General features: G+C 44.1%; 1 protein-coding gene across 2 annotated transcripts; it reads right to left on the reverse strand.

Annotated features, from left to right (window-relative positions):
* Positions 1-62: 62 nt before the first annotated feature.
* Nfu1 (NFU1 iron-sulfur cluster scaffold) lies at positions 63-22872 on the reverse strand. Of its 2 annotated transcripts, none has more exons than XM_048416436.2 (8): positions 22748-22872; positions 20926-21026; positions 20264-20483; positions 16601-16667; positions 15106-15220; positions 11622-11682; positions 3162-3336; positions 63-212 (listed from the first exon to the last, which is right to left on the reverse strand). In XM_048416436.2, the coding sequence occupies exons 1-8, from the start codon at positions 22804-22806 to the stop codon at positions 168-170; spliced, it is 843 nt and encodes a 280-aa protein (XP_048272393.1). In that variant the 5' UTR covers positions 22807-22872; the 3' UTR covers positions 63-167. The 2 variants fall into 2 exon arrangements, with proteins under 2 accessions (XP_048272393.1, XP_048272394.1); XM_048416437.3 differs by having other exon boundaries at positions 20348-20483; positions 22748-22871.
* Between the last annotated feature and the right edge of the window lie 1130 nt (positions 22873-24002).

Here is a 24002-nt window from a genome sequence, read left to right on the forward strand (position 1 = left end):
GTGGACGATGACTCAGGCTGGTATAAATAACTTGTGAGGTGAAGCAAATGATATTTATATCATTCTGGAGGAAGGAAACATTTTATTAATCAGCTTCCAGAGCAGAGATCAATACAGACTCTGTACAGTTAAGTCCAAAGGTTGCAGCAAAAGAAAATGCAGAATATTTAAGGTGAGTTTGCTTCTTTTTCATCTGATTCATCATCCATCACCTAAAGCCAGAAAACAAAAGAAATTCAAGAGTTAAGGAAACATTAGACAATGCTATTTTCCTGATTTGCATGTCACTTGACTCCTGAAATAGCCCATGGCAACGCACAGCACCACAACAGCAAGGAAGCCTTCAGCAGCCCACAGCTCGGGATTCCATCAGAATCTGGGATCCTGAGATAATAAAAGTAATTAAATACCTATAAAAGACTCTTTTCCTCACCGCAAAGACAGCCCCTGGCAGTGGAGTCTCGGCTGTGTAGACTGAAAATGAATGGCTCACATTCTTCAGTGAAAAGAGTAATGAAATTTATATTTTATCTTTTTAGAAAACTGTGTGTGGGTGTGTGTGATGGGTGGTGTGATCTGTGTGTGTGATGGGGGTGTATGTGATGGGGGTGGTATGATGGGGGTGTGTGATGGGTGTGTGTGTGTGTGATGTGTGTGTGTGTGTGTGTGTGTGTGTGTGATGGGGTTGTGTAATAGGGGTGGTGTGCATGCCTCGTGCATGTGAGGGTCAGAGGACAACTTTCTGGAGTCAGCTCTCTCCTGTTACCTTTAGAGGGCTCAAGGATGGGACCTGGGTTGCCAGGCTTGCCCAGTGAGTGTTTTCACCTGTTTAACCATCTTTACTTAAAAGCATCTTATGTATTGAAATATATTCCCTAAAGTTTAACTAATTATTCTTGTAAACATAGTTAATTAAAAACTGAATCCTGTCTGGTTTGCTAGTGCATGCCTACAATCACAGAATCCGGAGTTCAAGGCCAGCTTCCTTTACACAGCAGGTTCTAAGGCAGGTCTAGACAACTTGAGACCTCAGAAAACCAACAGCTGGGCCAGCAGAAAGCCGGCTCCAGGATAGACTCTGCTGCTGGGTCTGAGACCCGAGCTGATCCCCAAGTTCAACATGGTGAGTGAACCTCCGCAGGGTGGTTTAATTGCAAGGTTCCTCTTGTGCGCTGTAGTGTGTGTACACACACACATGAACATGATACCGTAAATGTAATTTTAAAAGTTTTAAACATGGCACGGAGATATGCCTTTATTTCTAGTTCTCAAGAGACAGAGGTAAACAAATCTCTATGAGTTCTAAACTGATGTGCACGAACGCCACCAGGAGAAAGAATATTTTGTTTTAAAAGAGGAATTCCAAAAACACTCTTAAAATAAAAAAATTCTATAAACTATTTTGGTTTTACTCAAATAAAAATTGTCTTAAACCTAAAGAAGAATGAAGACTTTCAGGGAAGAAGAATGGTAACAAACACTACTTAAGGAAAGAGAGAAAGACCAGTCCTGTGTGGGCTGGTGTATTATTGGATAATAAAGGCCACACCTCTGAAAAGAAGGAGTTATAAAAAGCTGTGAATGTTTCTCTCCTTACCACACCTACTACAATTACATGACAATTAACGTTTGTAACAGTCAATTATGTACCCACCCTGGCATGAGAATAAAAATGTTTCCTCTTTGTTAATCTACTGGCCCCCAACTAATACTATTTTTTTCAAAAGGCATTGGGGATGAAGAGGGGGAGTAATGATGAAAAAGCAAATCTTGATGAGCGGGTCACAGTGGCAGAAGCCCCAGATACCTGCAGGCTGAGCAGAATCACTCAGCCCAGGAGCTCAAGACCAGCCAGGCAGCAGAGCAAAACTTCATCTCAAACTTAATTAAACCAAACACAACAGAAACTAAAATGGAACTGGAATCTGGGTGGGTTCTGAAGAGAGATACTTAACAAAGGAATTCTCTCCTCCTAGTTTCTCTTGAAATTAACTAAAAATGGATATTCTTACTTTAAAAAAATAAATATTTTCTATCCAATTTCAACAATATCTAATGCAAAGAATTTTGTATATCAAGTCCTATTTAGGCAGAATCATTTCTAAATTTGGAGTTAGAGTCCCAAGAACTTGATCAATGTCAATGTGCAAATGATACCTGTGAGACCCAGCAGGGCTGCTGCAGAGAAACACGCACACACAGGGTTTCTAGTCTTTTAGGAGGCCATGCACACACACAGTGCTCTCTCTCTCTCGCTCTCTCTCTCTCTCTCTCTCACACACACACACACACACACAGAGCTCTGACACACACCAGCACAGGACTGATGAGGACCTGTACTGGACCAAAGGCCAGCCTTTAATACTACTCAGAGATAAGTGACTCTCTGAGCAACTGAAGAAGACACCTAAAGCCACAGAACCACTCACAAGAGTTTCTCAAATCTCTACTGTCCATAACTGTCTCCTCTTTGATTGCCTTTCCTAAAGGCCCTGTTTCTTAGCTACTTACACACTTAGAGACAAAAAACACCAATAAGCTACAGCCAAAGCCCAGCTAGTGCTACTTTCACTGTGCATCAGTGTGCACATGCCTGTAATTCCAGCTCTCAGGAGGCTGAGGCAGGAGGATTATGAGTTTCAGGCAAACCTAGACTACATAGCAATTTCCAGGCCAGTCTAGATTTTAGAGAGAAATTCTGTCTCACTAAACAAACCTGGGACTAACAAGATGGCTCAGGGGTAAAGACACTTGCTGCCAAAGCTGATGACCTGAATTCTATCCCTGTAATTTACATAAAGAGGAAGGAGAGAATCAATTCCACTTTATCCTCTGACCTGCACATGCACACCAGTGCACACACCCACATATACAAGCAAGCACATGCACCCACATGTATGTACAAATGTAAGAGTCAAGGCCATCTTGGGCCACACAAGACCTATCTTAAAAGAAAAAAATGGCGTTGGAAGTGGAATAAAGGAAGAATAAGAGGTTGGCAAATTATGTGAGTTCCTCCATGCTTATATCCATCTATATAAAATTGCATGGTGTTTTGAATCCTCAGAATAGAACCACCGATGGAGCTTTCCTAAGTCAAGATAGGTTATAGACTTGGTCCCCATTTCATCAATAACCCAAACTGCCACAATGTTGCCTACCTGTTCCACACCTTCCACTTCTGGAATGTAAAACTGCAACATGTTCTGAATCCCGCTTTTCAGGGTGATGATGGAGCTGGGGCAGCTGGTGCAGGAGCCTTGGAGCTTCAGCCGCACGATGCCATCTTCGAAGCCGCGGTAGATCACGTCACCCCCATCCTCCTGCACAGTCGGCCTGTGGCCACAGGACATTCAGAACACATTTAAAACAGCAGATGCATGCCTTCAATGAGAACGACTAAGATAGTTTGCTGTTTTGTGCATGTGCTTACGTGTGTGTGTGTGTGTGTGTGTGTGTGTGTGTGTGTTTAGTTCTTGGATCGGGGTTCATGAATATGTGTAGCGCAGAGGCCAAAAGCCAATCTTGAGTGCTGTTCCTTAGGCACTGTTCCTCTTGGCTTTACAGGGTCTCTCACTGAACAGGAACCCATTTATTAGGTTAAGTAATTTCTGCCCCAAGCACAGGAATTACAAACATACACCCCATGCCCAGCTTTCTTAATATGGGTTCTGGGGACTGAACTCAGGTCATTACGCTTGCATGACAAATACTTTACCATCTTGCCACCTCCCCAGCCCCATAACTTGGATTAAATTTAATAATTTAATTATATTTTTATTTCTCTCTCTCTCTCTCTCTCTCTCTCTCTCTCTCTCTCTCTCTCTCTCGTGTGTGTGTGTGTGTGTGTGTGTACATGGCACATGTGTGGTCAGGTAAAACCTTCCAGAGTCACTTCCTTCTCTATGTAGGTTCTGGGAATGGAATTCAGGGTAGCAGGCTTATCAGGAAATGACTTTCCCAGCTGAGCATCCTCATTGGCCATGAATTCTGGTGTTAAACCATACATGTGTATGACTGGTTCTTGTCGAGTATAAGAGCCTATCCATCTCATGGCTGCATGGTATCCCACTACACTAACATGACAGAGTTGATTACCACCCTGCTATTGATAGGTATTTGACTTATGCACATAACATGGCTGTAAAGATTCATCTGTGCATCTTTTGGTTTGGATAGGTATTAGGAATGGGCATATACTCGAGGGCAAAACTTCTGGGGCAAATTCTGAACATAAGCCAGGAGTAGAGGCTTGTGCCTGTAATCCTAGCACTGAAAGCTGAAGCAGGCGGACTGCCATGAGTTTAAGGCTAGACTGGGCTATAAACTCAGTTCCGAGCCAGCTAAATTAAAAGTGTGACTATTATTTAAACTATGCCACTTTCCCAGAATTACCCACCCTTACATGCCACCATACTACATCCACGGCTGTCTCGCCAGTGTAGCAGAAATGCTGACTGGATGGGCAAGTGTTGCTGGAGGATTGGGATCTGTGCTTCTCGGAGCTGTATTCCAGGCAATCAGCTGTGGTCATGATGCCACCTGTAATTGCTACCTGTACTGACTCGACCTGACTGTCCTTGGTGCCATATGTCTGTCTTTTCCCTTGTCTGTGTGTTCTTTGTGATCCTTGCATATTGCTAACAGATCAAAGTATTCCAGGCAGTTGCGGATACAAACAAGACTGTTAAAAACATTTCGAGCTCTGCCCCACTATTCATTAAAGCCTTAAAAGAAGTAGCCAGTTCTGGGAATTGGGGGTCATCGTTAGGATAATTCCTTGATGATGTGGAATAAAAGGAGTTAATTTTACTAGGAAAAACCTTAGAAACCTTCTACAGGAAAACAATATTAGGCATTTACCTGGGAAAATACGTGCGATTTAACAGGAGGCCTATGCAGCCTTCCTTATGGCCAGTAAATCTAGACTAATTACAACATCTGACTCTGAGAGTCGGGAAGGGAAGAGAGTTGAGATTAATGGTATGAGATGAGTTTCAGACAAGTTTGAGATCATGTCTTTAAAGTTTCCTAGCAGAAAGTTTTCCCAGGAAGATAGTAGCCTTCTTCTTTCTCATCCAGACACACAAGGTCACTTAGCTTAACCCAGCCAGCCACCTGGTGTAAGCTGATAAAGATGGCCTAACTTAAGAACAGTGGCCTCTCTAAAAACAAGAAGGCTAACTTTACAGAACGTGAGGAAGCAAAAGTCCTTGTACTCATGCCAAAGCATCTTTAAAGATTCTCTTTGTAAAACTGTTTTGTGCTGATCTTTTCTATTTTATGATCTGAAGATGTATGCCTCTGCCAAGTTCTTTGTTTGTAAAAATATAAAAGCTTCGCACTAAAAAAGTAAAAACGCAGCAGCATTCTCAAATACATTGCGGGTGGTCTGTCTGTCATTTCCTTCGCCATATTCTGAAATCTTCTGTCCCTTCGTCCTGTTCCCCCACGGTCTGAGTGGCTCACCTGAGCCTGTCCGTGGCACCACCAGACAGGTGAGCACGCCTATCTCATGAGCCACTGGAGTCAATCAAAATGGATGAGCCTGCCTGCTGGATTTGAAGTAACATCTGTGGAGGTTTGATCTGGATATGCATAATGAGTAGGAAGGCTGCACACTCTTCACCCCTCCACATTTAGTGGCTGTTTGGTTGCTGTCTTTTGCTGTGTGCTTGCTCCAGCCTCTATTTCAGTTTCTCCTTGTCAATTTGTAGTTCTTATATATTCTGTCATACACACACTGCAAAGTCTTTCAAAAAAGCTTTAAATAAGGCAGTTATGTGTGCATGTGTGTGCCTGAGTGTGTGTGTGTGTGTGCATGTGTGTGCGTGTGCGTGTGTGTATTATTTGTGTACCACATAGATGCAGGAGCCCTTAAAGGATAGAAGAGGGCATCAGACCCCCTAGAATTAGTATTAGTGTTACAGGTGTTGTGAGCCACCATGTGGATGCTGGGAACTGAACCTGGGTCCTCTACAAGAGCAGTAAGTGCTCTTAACCACTGAGCCATCTCTTCAGCCCTCTTAATTTTGCCTCACCTTTGTTTTGTGTCTGTGTGTATGCTTGCACACATGTGTCACAGCATGCATGTGGAAGCTGGGGACAACTTGTAGGAGTTTTCTCTCTATTTCACCACGTGGTTTCTAGAATAGCGTCTGGGTTGCCAAGAGCAGCAGCAGGTACTCCTATCCACTAAGTCATCTTGTCGGTCCTATATACTGAGAAAGGCATGATTTTACTATTGTCTAATTTGTCTTTTCTTTGATTTTTCCAATTTCCTTGTAACCTTGTGAATAAAAACAAACAAAACAAACCTGCCCAGCCAAGGTCATGCAGATGTTAATTAATTTAATTTATTGTATTTATTTGTTCTGGGGGTGTGTATATGTTGCTGTGTGCCTATGACGGCTAAAGGTCAACTTTCAGGAGTCAGTGATCTCCTTCTACCCTGTGGGTCTCAGAGATGAAACTCAGGTCACCAGACTTGACAACAAGTAACACAACCCAGTGAGCCATCCCAATGGCTCCATATTATCCCAGTTAAGGTATCCACCATAATTTCTGTGTTGACTTAGATTGTTACCTGCCTAACCTTAAGCCATTCTGAAGAGCACTCCATCCCACTGCAGTCAGGAAACAGTATTCCCGGGGGGGGGGGCTGGTATGGGGGTGTGGGAGGTGGTGGGCAGGGTGACTCAGTAGTAGAGCACATGCTTATGAAGTGCAAGATCCTGGTTTAACCCCCAGAACCAAATAACAAAACCCAACAGTCTCAATGAATTTAACTCTGAAATTTGATAAGGGCTGCTTTCTGAACATGCATACAAGCTGCTTTAGTGCATGATCCATATATACAGGAAAATAATACATTATTCTTGATGAGTACATTATACATATGTCAATGTTTAGTTAATTGCTAACTACATGTTTAAAACTCTACCCTGCCCTGGGAATGGTGGTTTACTAAGCTTTTCATTCCATCAATCAGAAGCCAGAGGCAAATGGAACTCTGTGAGTCAGAGATCTATCTGGTGGTATGCATATATACCAAGTTTCAGGCCAGCCAGGGCTACAAAGTGAGACCTTGTCTCGAAAATAAATAAATAAAAATCATAAGTTCTAAAACTCTCTCTTGCCCAATTATTTTTTTGTGCTTTGTTAGATAGAGGTATTAATTTCCTCACCTACTGTGGGTTACTTCTATCTCTGTCCAATATTCTTCATTTATTCTGAATCTGTGTTATTAGATGGCTAGAATATGATCCTGGTAGCAAATACTCCCACTGTGTGGTGGCATCTACAGCGGTCGGGTACAATGTCTTCTGGTGTCTGTTAAATTCCAGTAGCCCCCCCTCCCCTCACTGTCCGAAAGCTATGCATTCTCCAGTGTCCTACTTTCAATGTTTCTGTCCTACATTTAAGCAGGTACCCTTATAAGGAGCACGAAGTTGGTTTCTCACATTGTGACAATCTTATCCTCTGTTAGCCACTGTATGTGTCTTTAGCTGTATCTGCGTTTCCGTTCACTCTTTCGCCTGCCCTCTCTTCTGCACAGCTGCCCTCTCTTCTGCACAGCTGCCCTCTCTTCTGCACAGCTGCCCTCTCTTCTGCACAGCTGCCCTCTCTTCTGCACAGCCGCCCTCTCTTCTGCACAGCTGCCCTCTCTTCTGCACAGCCGCCCTCTCTTCTGCACAGCTGCCCTCTCTTCTGCACAGCTGCCCTCTCTTCTGCACAGCTGCCCTCTCTTCTGCACAGCCGCCCTCTCTTCTGCACAGCCACCCTCTCTTCTGCACAGCTGCCCTCTCTTCTGCACAGCTGGTGCGGGAGAATTATCTGTATCTGTCAATCATATTTTAATAAAACGCTGATTGGCCAGGCAGGCAGTATAGGCGGGAAAGCCAGACAGGAAGTAGGGGTGGAGCAATGAAAACAGGAGTATCCTGGAAAGCAGGAAGCCATTCCTTGACTCCTGCGCAGACCATCGAAGAGGCAGCATGTAACTTGACCAGCTGAGAAAGGTACGGAGCCAATGTGGCTAATGTAGATAAAGATAATGGGGTAACATAAGTTATAAGAATTAACAAGAAGCCTGACCTAATGGGCCAATCAGTTTATAACCTTATGGAGTCCTGTGTGTAATTTCTCTTTGGGATTTGCCGGCTGTTGGGGTACCGGGCGGGATGGAAACCCCAACAAGCCGGCCCTCATGTTACATATGGCGCCCAGACGTGGATAAATGAATCCACAGAAAGCCTGAGAAAGTTTGGGAAAGAATAGAATAAAGTATGTTTTCTTGGTAGCAGCAATTTTTCGGTTCTGCTCTGCTTGCTAGAGGCAAGCAAATGCTCTCATCTAGGAGAGGCTTCTTGACTCAGCCTTGGCTGCAAAACCTTGCAGCTCATTGGGAGGTCCTGCCACGAAACACTTGGATGCTGTTGGTGGAGAGCTGAGCGCATGCTTTTCGGTCGTAGCAGGAAAAAAGCTGTGCTGTTTTAAAGTGCCGGCTTTCTGGGCTGTCCTGCCAGGACAAACTCTGACTCTTGCAGGCAGGCAGTCCGACTGAGTGTGGTCTGTGAGCAGAATGATGCAGCTTGCTTGCTAGCAAGGACCTTGAAACACGACAAGTTGTGGCAGTGAACACAGCTGTGGCTGGTATCTCAGCTATGAGTCTGGAAAGCTAAGGAATGAGCTGGATCTAGCTGTCAAAGCCACGGCTTCCCATATTGCTTTGTAAATTAAAGGCTCATGTGGTCAAAAAAAGAGAGATAAACAGTAAAGAGAGATTCAAAGATGAAGAAAACCTCTAAATGGTTTACAGTGTGTATATACAGACTAAAAGTTAAAGTTCTTAAAGTTAAAAGGAAAGAAAGAGAGTAGTTGGGTGTGGTGGTACACACCTTTAATCCCAATGCCTGGGAGGCAGAGGCATATTGACCTCTGTGACTTCAAGGGATAGAGGTAGATTGACCTCTGTGACCTCAAGGTGTGGTAGTACACGCCTTTAATCCCAATGCCTGGGAGGCAGAGACAGATCTCTGTGAGTTCAAGGTGTGGTAGCATACACCTTTAATCCCAGCACTGGGGAGGCAGAGACAGGAGGATCTCTGTGAGTTCAAAGACAGCCTGGTCTACAGTGTTATTCCAGGACAAAGATATACAAAGATCCTGTCTCAAAAAGTAAAAGTAAAAATAAAAGAAATAGAGGTTAAAATAAAGCCACATAAAGATGGAAAATGCACAGATAATCTTCATACTGTATGCTTTTATGCTCTCTTTAAATTGTTTGATTGCTGAGGAAGGAGCAACAACTGCTAAAAGATTTTTGTTTATAAATGCTGCTAAACTAACCCAAGATAGGAATTTTGAAAATACCTTGGCTTCAAAACTGAAGTCAAAAGGTATGTTACTTTGGAGAAGAGATTTTGCTTTTGTTTCCACAGAAAACGAGAGACTCTGGATTTATTCAGAGTTAAGAATAATCACCTTTGACCAAGGGAGGCCACCTGAAAAATCTCCGATAGGAACAGATGGCCCAGATGACAGAGGTCTACATCCAGAACTGATCCAAGACTGCTGCCTGAGATGATCGAGACTCACAGGATACTCCAGTCATGACTTGATTATAACTCTAAATTTTCTTTAGGTCCCCTTAAGACTATCAGCGCCCCCAACCAGCAGGAAGTAGCCTGAAATACTACGCCCACATTCCCAACAAATGGATTATGGGTATTTTCCTTTGTTTAAAAAAAAAAAAAAAGAGAGAGGGAAATGGTGCGGGAGAATTATCTGTATCTGTCAATCATATTTTAATAAAACGCTGATTGGCCAGGCAGGCAGTATAGGCGGGAAAGCCAGACAGGAAGTAGGGGTGGAGCAATGAAAACAGGAGTATCCTGGAAAGCAGGAAGCCATTCCTTGACTCCTGCGCAGACCATCGAAGAGGCAGCATGTAACTTGACCAGCTGAGAAAGGTACGGAGCCAATGTGGCTAATGTAGATAAAGATAATGGGGTAACATAAGTTATAAGAATTAACAAGAAGCCTGACCTAATGGGCCAATCAGTTTATAACCTTATGGAGTCCTGTGTGTAATTTCTCTTTGGGATTTGCCGGCTGTTGGGGTACCGGGCGGGATGGAAACCCCAACAAGCCGGCCCTCATGTTACACACAGCTGCTTGTTATGTTTCGCTGCTGCTATCACCCCATCACACCTACTTCAGATCTTTTATTCTACCATGAAAGATTGCTTTTACCGTGTCTCAAATAATGCCAAGACTCGGCATTATTCACACTCACCTCCTATTTAGGTCATTTATCTTGCTTCTATCCAATTAACCATTAGGACACTATATGAGATTTTCTGCATGCATGATGCTTGTGCCTTTTTTCTTTCGCCAAATTCCGTCTTTCTGTGTGCTTCAACCTGGGTTTTCACTACTGTTCTACATTCCAACACGCGTGAGTCCACTCCAGCCATGTCACACCACACATGAAAGTAATCTCATGGGTTCTTCATTTACTATATTTTTAGTTCTACAAATATTCTTTTCGTAGAGATTCCTGTTCTTGCAGGAATTCCTCATCTTTTCGCCCCCATCCCCCCGAGACAGGGTTTCTCTGTAATTTTGGAACCTGTCCTGGAACCAGCTCTTGTAGACCAGGCTGGCCTCGAACTCATAGAGATCCACCTGCCTCTGCATCCCAAGTGCTGGGATGAAACGCGTGCAACACCACCGCCCGGCTTCCTCATCTTTTCATTTATTTTCTTTAACATTTTAATCACCTATCTTAAACACCAGTTGGAATATCCCCAGTATTAAGGATTACTTCAGTTTCTCTTTGTTGAGTTTAAAGGTAAAGTCAATAGGTTTGTTTGTTTTTTGAGATAGGGTCTCTCTGAGAAGCCCTCACTGTCCTGGAACTTGCTCTGTAGACCAGGCTAGCCTCAATCTTAAATATCCACCTCTTTCTGCCTCCTGAGTGCTGGGACTAAAGGCGTGTGCCACTACGCACGTAAGTAGATCCCTGCCACTTAGCCAGCCTCTTATTTTAAATTTCTAAATTGTTTCTTAAAATACCTAAAGAAGGAAACATTTTAAAAGTCCAGACTTCCTGGTCTGCTGTGAGAGACATGGAAACAGGCTGTTCACTAGTCTTGTTTTCATCCTTGCTTTTTCTATTTTGTGCATTGTTTTTGAGACAAAGTCTCACTGTGTGTACCAAGCTGGCCTAAACTCACAAAGCTCCTCCTGCCCCTGCTCCCCTAGGGAACACTTGTGTCACCACGCCTGGCTCCTGTCTTTATTCTTTTTCGGGCAGTTAGCACATGGGTGCCATTCTCGTCACAATGCTCACAAATATGAAGTTCTTTCCTATACAGACCGTGAGGGAAAATTCATCTTGACCATGTGCACACAGACTATAGTTTTAAAGATGTCACTGAATACTAAGGCACAGCCTTCAGTTCATTTGAGAAGGTGACCTATGTTGGTTACACTCCCTGTTTTTCTGGAGCCCTGCTTCCCTCTCCGGTAAAAGCATGCTGCTTTAATGAGAGCTATCTTTGCAGCACTGGATTGTGGAGGGGACAGAGGGTGCTGGGGGTTTTAACACGTACCGTATTCTAGTGTCCAACAGTTCTTTAATCATTGCCACAACTTCATCATCTTCTTCAGAACCTAAAAAAATTATAAATAAAAACTCAAGAGTACCAATTTTGTAGTTATATAAGCATTAAACCAGGAGGGTTTTCACACAAAAGCAAAGTCAGACATGGTGTACTCATGCAGATTAAGAAGGATCACGGAAAATGAGAGGCCGGCCTGGTTTATAGAGTGAGCAAGACCGTGTCTCAAAATACAAAACAAAAACAACAACAAAATAGAACACAAAGCTTGGTAAAGTAACATGGCTCATGTGGTTCACAAAAGAAAAACCAAGGGAAAATAGTCACTCAACATTCAGTAATACAGGGGAATACAGCCTTCAGTGAAGCCTGATTGTGTTGGGGCTGAGATGGGGAGCAAACCAACTCTCAAGGACCGAGAGCAGCACAGAAATGCCCCTCTGATCTCGCTGTAAATGTGACATGGAAAGGCACAGCTACTTAGGAAGCATCTTTTTAACTTTCTGTTTCTCGATTTAGTGATTTTTCAAGATAATTATATCAAATACAGATGTAGGCCTTCTGGAAAGTTCCAAATGCTTTGCAAATCTGAGCTAAGAATGGTGTTTCATTTTGGTTTTGCTTTATCGTGTGTGTGCGCACGTCTACGTATATGTGCAAGTGCACATATATGAACATGTCTGTGTGTATAACGCGCATGTGTTTGTATGAGTATACATGTGCGGTGCTGGGAGGAACCTATGGCCTTGCACATGGAGCACGTACTCTACCAAGGAACTTGGTATATCCTTGGCCACTGCTTGAATTTTGTAAAGCTTTATGTAGGTTTTACCAATGCCTGTATAAAAAATGTAATGCTCTTTTCAAGAAATGTATTCGTCTGCAAAAAGATAAAGAGATTCCATGCTGTACTGTAATAAATATTAGATTCCTGGCAACCCCATAAGTAATTTATATTAAACTGTTCTAACCCGAGTCAAAGGCTCTTAGAGCAGCAGTCCTAAGCTGCCTTCCCATCCCTGTTACTACCTGAGAGCAGGGCTTCCTCCAAGCATGTGCACATCTCCAAGTGTAAATTTACACAGGTGAGACCAGGCTTCACCTGATCCACACTTCACTCCTAGAGTCCCTTGAAAGTCTTTCCATCTGCACAGGAAAACAGGCTCATTGTAAAGTGATCTTGGTAGAGCTTTGCCTCACTGGCACTTTGATGGGTTTAGTATCTAGTCCTGGGCAACACCCCTGCTTCTAGGCACATCCGTGAGATAAATTCCTTGTGATGAGGTATTTGAGTCAGTACAGCGACTTTGGAAATCAGTATGGTGATTTATCAGAAAATTAGGAAAAAAAAATCTACCTCAAGACCCACCAATACCACTTTTGGGTATATATCCAAAGGATTCTCAATCATAACACAAGGACATGTGCTCAACTATGTTCATAGCAGCATTGTTTGTCATAGCCAGAACCTGAAAACAACCAGGATGCTCCTCAACCAAAGAATGGACAAAGAAAATGTGGTACATTTACACAATGGAGTACTACTCAGCAGTAAAAAATAATGACATCTTGAAATTTGCAGGCAAATGGATGGATCTAGAAAAAGCTATATTGAGTGAGATAACCCAGGCCCAGAAAGACAAATATAATATGTACTCATTCATAAGTGGCTTATAAACATAGAGCAAAGAAAACCCAGCCTACAGTCTATAACCCCAGATAACCCACACAACAAGGAGAACCCAGGGAGAGACATACATGGATCTACATAGGAAGGAGAAAAATACAAGCTCCCCTGAGTAAACTGGGAGTGTGGGGGTCATGGAGAGGGCAGAAGTGGAGAGAGAGGAGAGGAAGGGAAGAGAGGGGAGAAAAATGTATAGCTCAATAAAAACAATTTTTTAAAAAGGAAAAAAGTGGGTCTAAAGCAACTATGGAAAAATTAACATTTACTTGTTGCTCGATACCCTCTTCCTGAAACCACTAACATCTGTTAAATCAAGTGGAAGCAAGTTTGTGTCAATATATGATTTTTGGGAATTTTCAGAATTCCCAAAATTTTTCATAGTTAAAAATTTTAGTTTTGCATAATAGATTCAGTGTTCACACAACTTTTAAAGAAACAGCTTGGCAGTGGTGGTGCATGCCTTTAATCCAGGCACTCAGGAGGAAGAGGCATCCAGATCTCTGTGAGTTCAAGGGCAGCCTAGTTGACAGAGTGAGTTCCAGGACATCCAGGGCTACACAGAGAAACCCTGTCTTGAAAAACCAAAAACAACAGTATATATGAAGTTTTGTTCCATCAAGAATTAGTTCCCAAGCCAAATTTACTCAATGATTAAAAATACGCCCATGCTCTTGGATGTTTCCCAGAACTAGACAGTAAGATCCTCCTCCTGAAGTCTCCTCCCTGCTGGTGAGCTCGAGGGTACAAGGTGGTGGCAGGTGCTGGGGGACAACTGTGCCAGCCATCTCACTCAGCTGCGAACCCCAGGGCTACAGGAGGCAGGCCAGATGCGCCCGCTGATGAAACAGCGGCAAGCCTGGCATGGGGTAACTAGCTGCATCCTGACAGGAACTGAGGCCGGCTCCATAGGAGGGAGCCAGATCTGCCGCTGTAACCTGGTTAAACCTGTGACAGAGAGGCCCAGGCCTTTGTGGAGAAGCTGTTTGACTAAAGGACATGCTATACTCAACTATTTCCTTCTGAAATAGCCTCCTTCTGTCCAGGTTAGGACTGCTATCTTTGGCCAGAGAAGCTTCTTCAAGCAGTAGGTAGAAGCTACTGCAGAGACTCTGAACTTGGCAGTGCTGAAACCAAGTGACCAGCGGCTCACAACTGTCTTTAACTCCAGTTCCAGGGAGATCTGGTGCCCTCTCCTGGCCTCATCTGGCTAGGCACACATAAGGTAGTACACAGGCAGAGATGTAGGGGAAACACCCATACAAATCAAATAAAAAACAATTTTAAAAACTGATATTTTTATCTCAGATCAGGTACCTGAACATGGAAGGAGGTGGGTCTCATGAGGCTCCACCCTCCCTGAGGACCCACACAAAGTTACTGGTTGCTGGGAAAGAAGGCCATCGTCTATAGTGGTGTAACCACTGGTAAGGTGCTCATGCCCCAGTAGGTGACATCTCACCTGAGTTCCTATGAGCGGCCCTACCAGGTCTCCTTTGAGTCACTCACACAAAGAGCATGAGCGTGGAGAGGGGCTGGATGAGAAGAGAAAGGGGACCATCATGACTGAGAAGCAGACAAGGAAAGAGGAATAGAGGGTGATTACGATAAAACACATCACATATACGTATAAAATGCCGTAGTGAAACCCATAATTATGCATAATTAATATATTCTAATAAAAACATTTTAAAATCTGTTTTCTGGTCACTTCTGCAATCAAGGCGAAGACGAGCAAAGTAGGAAGTCCAGTAAGAAACAGATAAGCATCCATTACCAATGCAACACTACCTGCTTCTCCTGGAGGTGTTTCTTCGGTCACTAGGGGTAAGCCAGATGCAAAGAAGTCCATAATGGTTGCATAAATATCAGGTTTCAGTAAATTCCAGTCTAATTCTTCATTCTCCTATAATCATGTTGAAGAAATATGTTGCATTTCCAGCCAAGTGCAAAGCAAATCCAGATTACAACCTCAGATCTTTCAAGAACCTTTTCTTTTTTCTGGTGAGTCAGGGTCCCACCTTGCAGCTCTGACTGTCCTGGAACTCGCTCTGTAGACCAGACTGACATTGAACTCTCAGAGATTCGCCAGCCTCTGCCTCCTGAGTGCTAGGATTAAAGGCATGCACCACCATGGTCCAGCTCACAGTACTGCTGCAGGACAGTGAACTATGGAAAAACACCCTATATCTGAAATTAGTTGTATGTGCATTTGTCAAAAGACTGCATAAGCACATCCCTTTCAGAGCGGGTATTGTACTATGGCACCTGACAGATGCATATGTAATTTGTTCATAATATGGACTTGGTTCCCTTTTTACTCCATCGACTCGCAGCAGGAATTGGTAAAAATACTATTTAGGAGCAGGCAAGATTGCTCAGTGGGTAAAAGCTTGTCACCAAGCCTGGCAGCCTGCATTTGATCCCTGGGACCCACATGGTGGAAGGAGAGAACTGCCTCCTGCAAACTGTCCTGATTCCATGTGCATGCCTGAACACAAATACACACACAAAATAAAACATGCAATTTAAAATGTTTTTAATTTATTTAAATTTTAGGGAAAAAATTTTTATTCTAGTAGCCTAGAAGCTGAACTCCTAGTCCTGCCAAGGCTGCAACCTGCTGTGGGCTAGCCCTGTAATTCTGGACACTGCACTGAGCCTGCTGCACGGATGAGGCTGAAGATCAGTGACACCTGGATCATAAGTAACTGCAGCTAGGAAAGGCCTCTAGCAACTTGACAGAGCTAAGAAGTAAACATCACCTGAGATTTTTTATGTATTACTTATGTTATTTTATGTGCATGAATGTTTTGCATATGTGTATATGTAGCATGTGTGTGGCTGGTGCCCAGTGAGGTCGGAAGAGAACACTAGGTCCCTGGAACACTGGGGTTATAGATGTTTGTGAGCTGTCACGTCGGTGCTGGGAATCTAAACTGGGCTCTCTGCAAGGGAGACCAGCGCTCTCAACTGTGGAGCTATTTCTCCAGTCTCTCACCTGAGATTTTTTTAATAACACAGTGTTATTAAAAACTGTAGCATATTAAGAGTGAAAATTCTAAGGTAGGGTAGGGTATGGCATGTTTGTAGTGCCAGCAACGGAGTCCAAGGAAGGAAGGACATAGGTTTCAAGGCAGCCTGAACTACACAGCAAGACTATCTATGAGAAACCAAAGAAGGGAAATTGAAAACCTAAGAACAAAGAACGTTCTGGAGAGGGAGGGGCACTGAATTCAGAAATAGCTACAAGTCAGCTAGTTTAGCTTTATACTCATAACTGTACCTTTGTGACTGTGATGAAATCTGGTCCAAAGAAGACACTCTTCACTCCTTCAATCCTGAATAACTGCCTGTGAATACAGAAAAAGAAAAAGATGTCAAGAAAGACGATAAACCCATGCAGAAGTGAAGAGACAAGTTAGCTATCCCTGGCTGGAATGCTACCCACTCCAGACAGCTTTGTTCTGACATCCTGCAGCCAGCTGCCTCACCCTAGGTGTCTGCCCAAGAGCACAGCACACTTGCTCCTCAAAGGCACACATGGATCTGAAGAGCACCCCCAAACACGCCCACCATCTGGCAATCGTGAAAAGGCTGTGACACACACAAAAACTGCAGCACATCTTCCCGTGGGAAAAGACAGCGTCGCTGAGACCCACGAGGACATTCTGAAGCCCTTCCTGAAGTCAGACACAGGCTCACCTGCTCCTTCACTCAGAAGATACCCGGCATCTCTAAGTGCCAGGTTCCAGGAAGACAAAAGACAGGCTGACCTCTCTCAGAAGCTTAGCAAAAACATTCCCTGCGACAGCTCAGCACAGACAAGACCAGTCTGCTTAGTTGAAGATAATAAACTCTAGGAAAACAAGAAAACGGGAATTTTTTTCCTAGTTGTTTTGTGGTAGTAGAAAATCGAACCTAGTGCTCAATCCATGCTCAGTGAGAAATCTATCACTCTAGTGAAGAGGTGTTTTGTTTTTGACTTTTTGTTGGTTTGTTTGTTGTTTTGGGGTGTGTGTGTGTGTGTGTGTGTGTGTGTGTGTATTTTTACAAAGGGCCTCACTGTGTAGTGCAGGCTAGCCTCAAACTCCCAGTTCTGCTTTGTGACCAGGGTGCTGGGCTTATGGGCATGTGTCACCACACAGGGTTACACTAACTGTTTTTGGATGCAAATATTTCAACAATAAAAGGTTAAAGACAGGCAACATAGCATAGCCTCTAAGCCCAGAACTCAAAAGATGGAGGCAAAAGGATCAGTAGTTCAAGGCTAGCCTGAACTACTTAGACCAATCTCAAAAAAGCAAAAACGCTAAAAAGTTAAAATCAAACTAAGCAGGAAATTAAAATCCTAGATTGTCCTGGTGTGCATTTCTCCAGGAACTTTCATGGAGTCAAGTGCTGTTTTGATTTAGGAAGAGGGCTACATGGATATTATCACATTGCACCACTGTTCTGCAGCTTGTCTTCACTTAACAGCGTGTTATGTCTCAGGCTGAGGCTGTAGATCAGCGGCAGAACTCCTGCCTGGCATGCCTAAGGCCCTAGAGTCAATCTCCAGTATTGCAAGACACACAGATACAGACAGACAGATTGTAATGGTCTACTCTGTCCCTTTAAGAGACAAGCCATGCCCTCCCCCGCTTCACCAAGGCAAGCTGCTCTTCAGGTTCTAGCCTGAGTCCCTTCTTTTCCATGGTCTCATGGCATGCCCACATGTCTGTCTCTCCTTGTGGAACTCACTGCCCCTCGTGGCCCACTGCAGCCACTTGGGAACTGTGTAGTCCCTGCCTGGGACTGGAATGGGCTGCTCTCTCTGGACCCGATGCCCACTGCCACTGCCTGGGGACCTGCAGTGTTTCCGGGACCACTGCAGTCACTAGGGAATCCACAGCATTTTACCTAATCCATTACAAAGACAGGCAGACACACAGAGACATATATATGTCTTTTTGTAAATGTTAGTTTTTAGATTTGTTTATTTTACATGTGTCAGTGTTTGCTTATGCCCATGCATGTGCAACCAGACTAATAAACATCCTAGGCAAATCTTGTATGCTTGTGTGTTTCTGAAGTTGTATTTCTTTAAAAAAAAAAAACACAATATAGAGCTGTGAAATTAATTAAATAGTGATGAGGACTTCATTATATTTAATAAAATAAAGCCAAACTAAATAACAAAAAGAAATGAAAAACATGAGAAAGCCTATTACCTACTGTAATTTTTTTAAAGAATTATTTTATTTGTTTTATGTGTACGCACATGTATCTATGTATCTGCACATGAGTGCAGAGTCTGAAGAGGCAAGAAGAGGGCACTGGAGTCCCTCAGAGCTGGAGTTACAGGTAGGTGTGAATTGCCAGGTGCTGGAATCGAACTCGAATTCTTTGCAAGGGAAACAAGTGCTGTTGCCCACCTCACTATTTCCTACTGTACAAGTGCAAAAGATGGAAATACTCATCACACACTTGTTTTACACACAGGCATGTGCACTAAATTATAATATACATACTTCTAACTGTTGTCTGTATCAGAAGCACGAAAAATAAATGGTCTACAGTGCATTATGAGAAATGGCATGCGTAAGTCAGAAAAATTGTACATATTTATGAGCTAGAAAGTTAAAAACTTCTTTCTGAGCCTCACTTTGCCTTCGGGTCGTGTATAGGAAAGTTACCAGTGCTGATTTCTACATGTGCTTGGCAAGGAGCCTCAGGTGGAAATTCTAATAGTGTCAGGGTGCAACTCAAAGGCAGAGCGCACATTCTGCATGGAAAGTAAGCTAGCAAGAATTCAGCTGGTGCTGACTCTAGTATTTCTCAGCACAAATGACTGCTCCAGCCATAGGTTCAGAGGAGGTTTGCTGTACCTTGTTTACTACCCTGACACATTTAATATGTTTCTCGTGAACTCAGAAACTGTCCTCACTGATTTTAAAAGGTCGTGCTACATCTGATAACTGTCTCATTTATGAAACTTAGTTACTTTTTCCTATGGAATTAAAGGAGCACCTTTTCATAGTTCTTGAAAATCAGAGATTTAAGCTGGGCATAGTGGCAGCCATCTGTAATCCCAACACCAGGAAGTGGAGGCAAGGGTTCAAGGCCAGTCAGTTACACAGCGAGCATGTGATCAGCCTAGGCTACAAGTGATGTCCATCTCCCATCTCCAAACATTTTGAAAAGTCCTCGTGAAAATGGTTCAATGGATAAAGTACACAGCACACACATGAGCGGGCCTGCGTTCAAATCCTCAGCAGACATGTACACAGTTGGCCATGGCAGCACACACCCATAAGCCCAGAGCTTGAGAGGCAGGGGATCCCGAGGACCTTCTGGTCATCCAGTCTACTAAGTAAGGGAGCAGTGGGTTCTGAGAGGGACCCTGTCTAAAAAACTAAGATGGACGGATGGAGAGATGGCTCAGAGGTCCTGAGTTAAATTTCTAGCAACCACATGGCGGTTCACAAGCAACTATGAGATCTGGTGCCCTCTTCTGGTGCACGGATATATGGAGGCAGAATGTTGTATACATAATAAATAAATAAATAAGTCTTAAAAAAAAACCAAAAACAAATGAACACACACACACACAAACTCATACCCTGCCCCCCCACATGCACACACACACTCATATCCTGTCCCCCACACATACACACACACATAAACTCATACCTTGCCCCCCCCACACAAACTCATACCCTGCCCCCACACACATACACACACACACACACACACACACACACACACACACACACTCATACCATTACCCCCCCCACACACACATTTTTTTTAACATTTTGAGTTTTAAAGATTTAGATAAGAAATTTATCATAATTACCCATTTGGTGAACTTCCTTCTTAAGTTAAGTATTTATGCTACCAAGCTGTCAAATACACTCCCAGGAGAAAGTTTTTGTAATTTCAACTCAACTCTTCCAAAACCAACCTGCCAGCCAAATGTGTTAGCTCTGCAAGGCTGCCCAGACAGAGGGCCACTGTGCTTCCAGGGAAGAACCAGCAGAAATGGTACCTGGCCAGGGGCGAGCGGAAAGCTGCAGCTGGTGTGGGGAAATCCATGGTCCTCGACTCAAGAACCGGCTTTCCTGGTATAAACTTTAAGCTGTTGGGATTTGGGGTGTCTTGTGTTTGAATAAACATGAATCGTACTGAAAAAGAGAAAGAGTGTTATGCTAGAAAAAACAGTTTAAGTTAGATAACAAGGTGCCCTGATTTTTTAAGATTTTTTTATATATATGTAAATATTTTGCCTGCATGTATGTATGTGTACCACGTGTCTGAAGTGTTGCGGAGGTCGAGAAAGGCCATCCACCCTCTAGAATGGAGTCATGAATGGCTGTAGGCTTTCATATGGGTGCTGGGACTCAAACCTAGCCCTCGGCAAGAGTAGCAAGTGCTCTAACCACTGATCCATCTCTCCAGCCCCTTCCAAGTGCTCATTCTTAAATAAACAAAAGGCAGTGTGGCACACTCTCACACATACAAATAAATGTAACAAAAAAAATTTGAAGAAACCTTTAAAATTTTGTCTTTTATGACCGCTAACTCTAGCACTGTTCCACAATGTTCTCAGAAGAGGTGAAAGTGTACCTGTGTTAGACAAGGGTGCACGCATCGGGAAAAGTGGTCTTCGTACATACTGGTGCAGAGGTTGTTTCTTAAAGGTGTATGGAGTCACCACATGACAGAACCTATATTTAAAGAAACAATGAATGACATGGTAAGGAGTCGACTCTGTTCTGTTGTTGTTTGGAAACAGGGCATCACGGTGTAGCCAGGTGGACAGGGCATCACGGTGTAGCCAGGTGATAGTCTTGCCTCTGCTTCCCTGGTTCTGGACTCACAGACATGAGTGGTGGAACTTCCTTTCTCTCTGATAGAGAAGCATTGACTGGGGATTTTCAAGGCGTCATTAAAGTGAGAACAAAGGGAGCTTTGAAAGTAACCACAGCTAAGAAAGGGCAGGGGGGAAAGGACATTTTAGTAGTGAAAAATGTTCCAGCTCTGACTTCTGAATCAGTTCTTTTTTTTTTTTTTTCTTAATTTTGAGACAGGGTCTCACTGTGTAGCCCTGGCTGCTCGGAATTAGCTTTGCAAACCAGGGATCCACTGCCTTAAGTGTTCGCTTCAAATTGTCCTCCAAGATTCCCTGTTGGTCAAAGAAGAACAGAAGAGCCAAACAGCCCAAGAGTGAAACCATCGCGCTCCTGAGACCAGAGAGTAAACGGGAGGGGTGAAAACAGTGTCCCTTGAGCAGAGCTGGGAAGGCAGACATTCCCAGGCAGCTCTCCTACTAGACCCAGCTACTGTTTAACCACATGACGTAAAGATGCCTATGATAGAAATGGCTAAAGTCATACCCAGGAGAAGATACTCTGCCTTGGACTTCCTTTGTCCACCAGAGTCCCCAGTCTGTTGGTTCCCAGAGCTTCCCTGTCTGTTCTGCTGAATGGCGTGTCTGGTCTGGCACGCTCAACACTGCTGTTTGCTGTCTTATGCTACTGTTTGCTGTATACTTAATAATTGCACTCTAAACAAAAGGCATACAGAGCATGATAGATCATTCTCCCGAAGGGACACCTATCAATCCATGGACATACCAGGCTAAGTGTTCACTAAATGGCAGCTGTTATCACTATGTAGCAACCGGTAACTGCACATTAAGTGAATGGAGGGAATAGTCCAGGATTTGGAAACATCCTGGCATCTCAGGGTTACTGTTCGGTCAACCCTGGGAAAGAGCAGCAGCGGAGTGGAGAAATCAGAAGGGTACTCTGGCAGGAAGGTCTGAATTCTAAGAGACCCGGAGCAAAGTACTCAAGAAAAGTTATCGAAAACAGGGGAGAAGTGGGCAACCCACAAAACCCTCTGTTAATCTGCTATTTTTATAAGGTGTATTAGGAGTTTTAAAACAGGGGTCTCATATAGTCCAGACTGGCCTTGAACTCCTTCCTGCCTTCACCTCTCAAGTGCTGAGAAGACACAGGGGTGAGCTACAAGCTCACCCCTCATGAAATGCATTTGAAACTTCAAGGTAACCATCAGCATTCTGTTAGGCCCTTTTCTTCAGGAGTCACACGGGTCTGGCAGATGTCTGAAGAAGTCAGAATCAGGGTGGCTCTGAAGTGCAACAGGACACGAAAGGCATAGGCCTGGGCGGTAGGTTCCCTGGAGTCGCTTCCCTCCGAGCCGTGCCCTTGAATGCGCTTCTCCGGAATGGGAGGGGAACCACCCCGGGAAATAGTCTTCCCTTCGGAGCCACATCCCTACGGGGTTGACAACGGGACGGGACGTCCGTAGAGGGTGGCCGGGCCTTGGGCTCTGGAGCCAGGACAAGACTCCGTTAGACACCAGTCCCCTCCCAGTGAGAGGGCGGCGACAGGGAATTGCTGGCAGGGGCACCCACACCTACCGCCTGCATAGTCCGGCTACGCCAGCTACAGCTCCCCACGCCCGCTCGGCCGCCGCCATCGTTTCAGTGCCGGTGCGCTTGCGCGGACACGCCTCCTTAGTCTCCAAGTCCTCGGCAGACTCAGACCTTGGGGAGAAGGCGGTCACGGGAAGCGTGCCCCCTACAGGTGGAGGGCGGTGCTGCGAGTGAGCCAAGGCAGGCTGTTTTATTTCCCCCCTTTACGGAAAATAGATTTTTTTTTTCTTCCCACATAACATATCCTGATGACAGTTTCTCCTCCCTCTACTCCTCCCAGTTCTCCCCACCTCCCATCTAGCCCCACATCCTCAAGTTTTAAGGATTAGGTCGCTAATATGTGGGTAAACTATGAAGCAATTCCATTAAGCCAATTCAAATCTTAATCACTTGCCCATAGAATGCATGTTTGGCTATTATCATTGTTTTCTTTGAGACATATTCTTTCCTACATACAATGGAGACTTATTAGTCAACTTTCGGTTCATTACAAATTTTACAGATGATGTGATGTCACATTCCTAATCCCAGCACAAAGGAGGCTGAGGCAGGAGGATCACCCATGAATTTGAGGCCAAGCAGGGTGAGATTCTGTCTTTAAAATATTTTGGTTTAATACTACCTTCTTCCACTGTGCTCTTTTATACTCTTTATGCTTTTGTTTGGTTTTTGGTTTTTCGAGGCAGGGTTCTCTGTGTAGCCTTAGTTGTGCTGGAAATTGATTTGTAGACCAGGCTGGCCTCGAACTCAGGGATCTTCCTGCCTCTGCCTCCCCAGTGCTGGAATTAAAGGCGTGCACAACCATGCCCTGCATGTACTCCCTATACCTAATAGTCAAATATCCCAAGTCAAAATTTGTATTTAAATTTTGTCAAGGTAGAAGTGGGGTTCCACCAGCTCTGACTTCAGGAGAGAGCCACTAGAGACCGTGGACTGCCTCTGGGCTCAGCCGACCTGAAAGCACATCGAGGAGATACTTCCTCTCCTTCCACAATGTGCTCCAACTTCAGCTGATGAGGTGAACTCAAGGAAAACCACTAGGAAAGGCTAGAGTCTAGAGTCACAGGTTTCAGCCATCTGCTAGTGGCATTTATCTGGCTCCTCCCAATGGGAGTCCTGTCCCACACCTTGGTAGAAGGCTCAGTGGGCGTCTGTCTTCCCCAAGAACACCTACAGTCTTATAAAATAAATAAAGCAGCTTTGGTGACGGTTGCTGCAACCTTGAAACACAGATCAGTGG

This window comes from Myodes glareolus, chromosome 6, assembly GCF_982192425.1.
Source record: "Myodes glareolus chromosome 6, mMyoGla1.1, whole genome shotgun sequence".
NCBI classification, from domain to species: Eukaryota; Metazoa; Chordata; class Mammalia; order Rodentia; family Cricetidae; genus Myodes; species Myodes glareolus.

Coding starts and splice junctions, on each gene's coding strand:
- Nfu1 (XM_048416436.2), bottom strand. CDS start 22,806: ATGGCGGCGGCCGAGCGGGCGTGGGGAGCTGTAGCTGGCGTAGCCGGA. Junction 15,221..16,600: donor ATTTCATCACAGTCACAAAG/GTACAGTTATGA, acceptor ACATGATTATAG/GAGAATGAAGAATTAGACTG. Junction 3,337..11,621: donor CTGTTGGACACTAGAATACG/GTACGTGTTAAA, acceptor CTGTGGCCACAG/GCCGACTGTGCAGGAGGATG.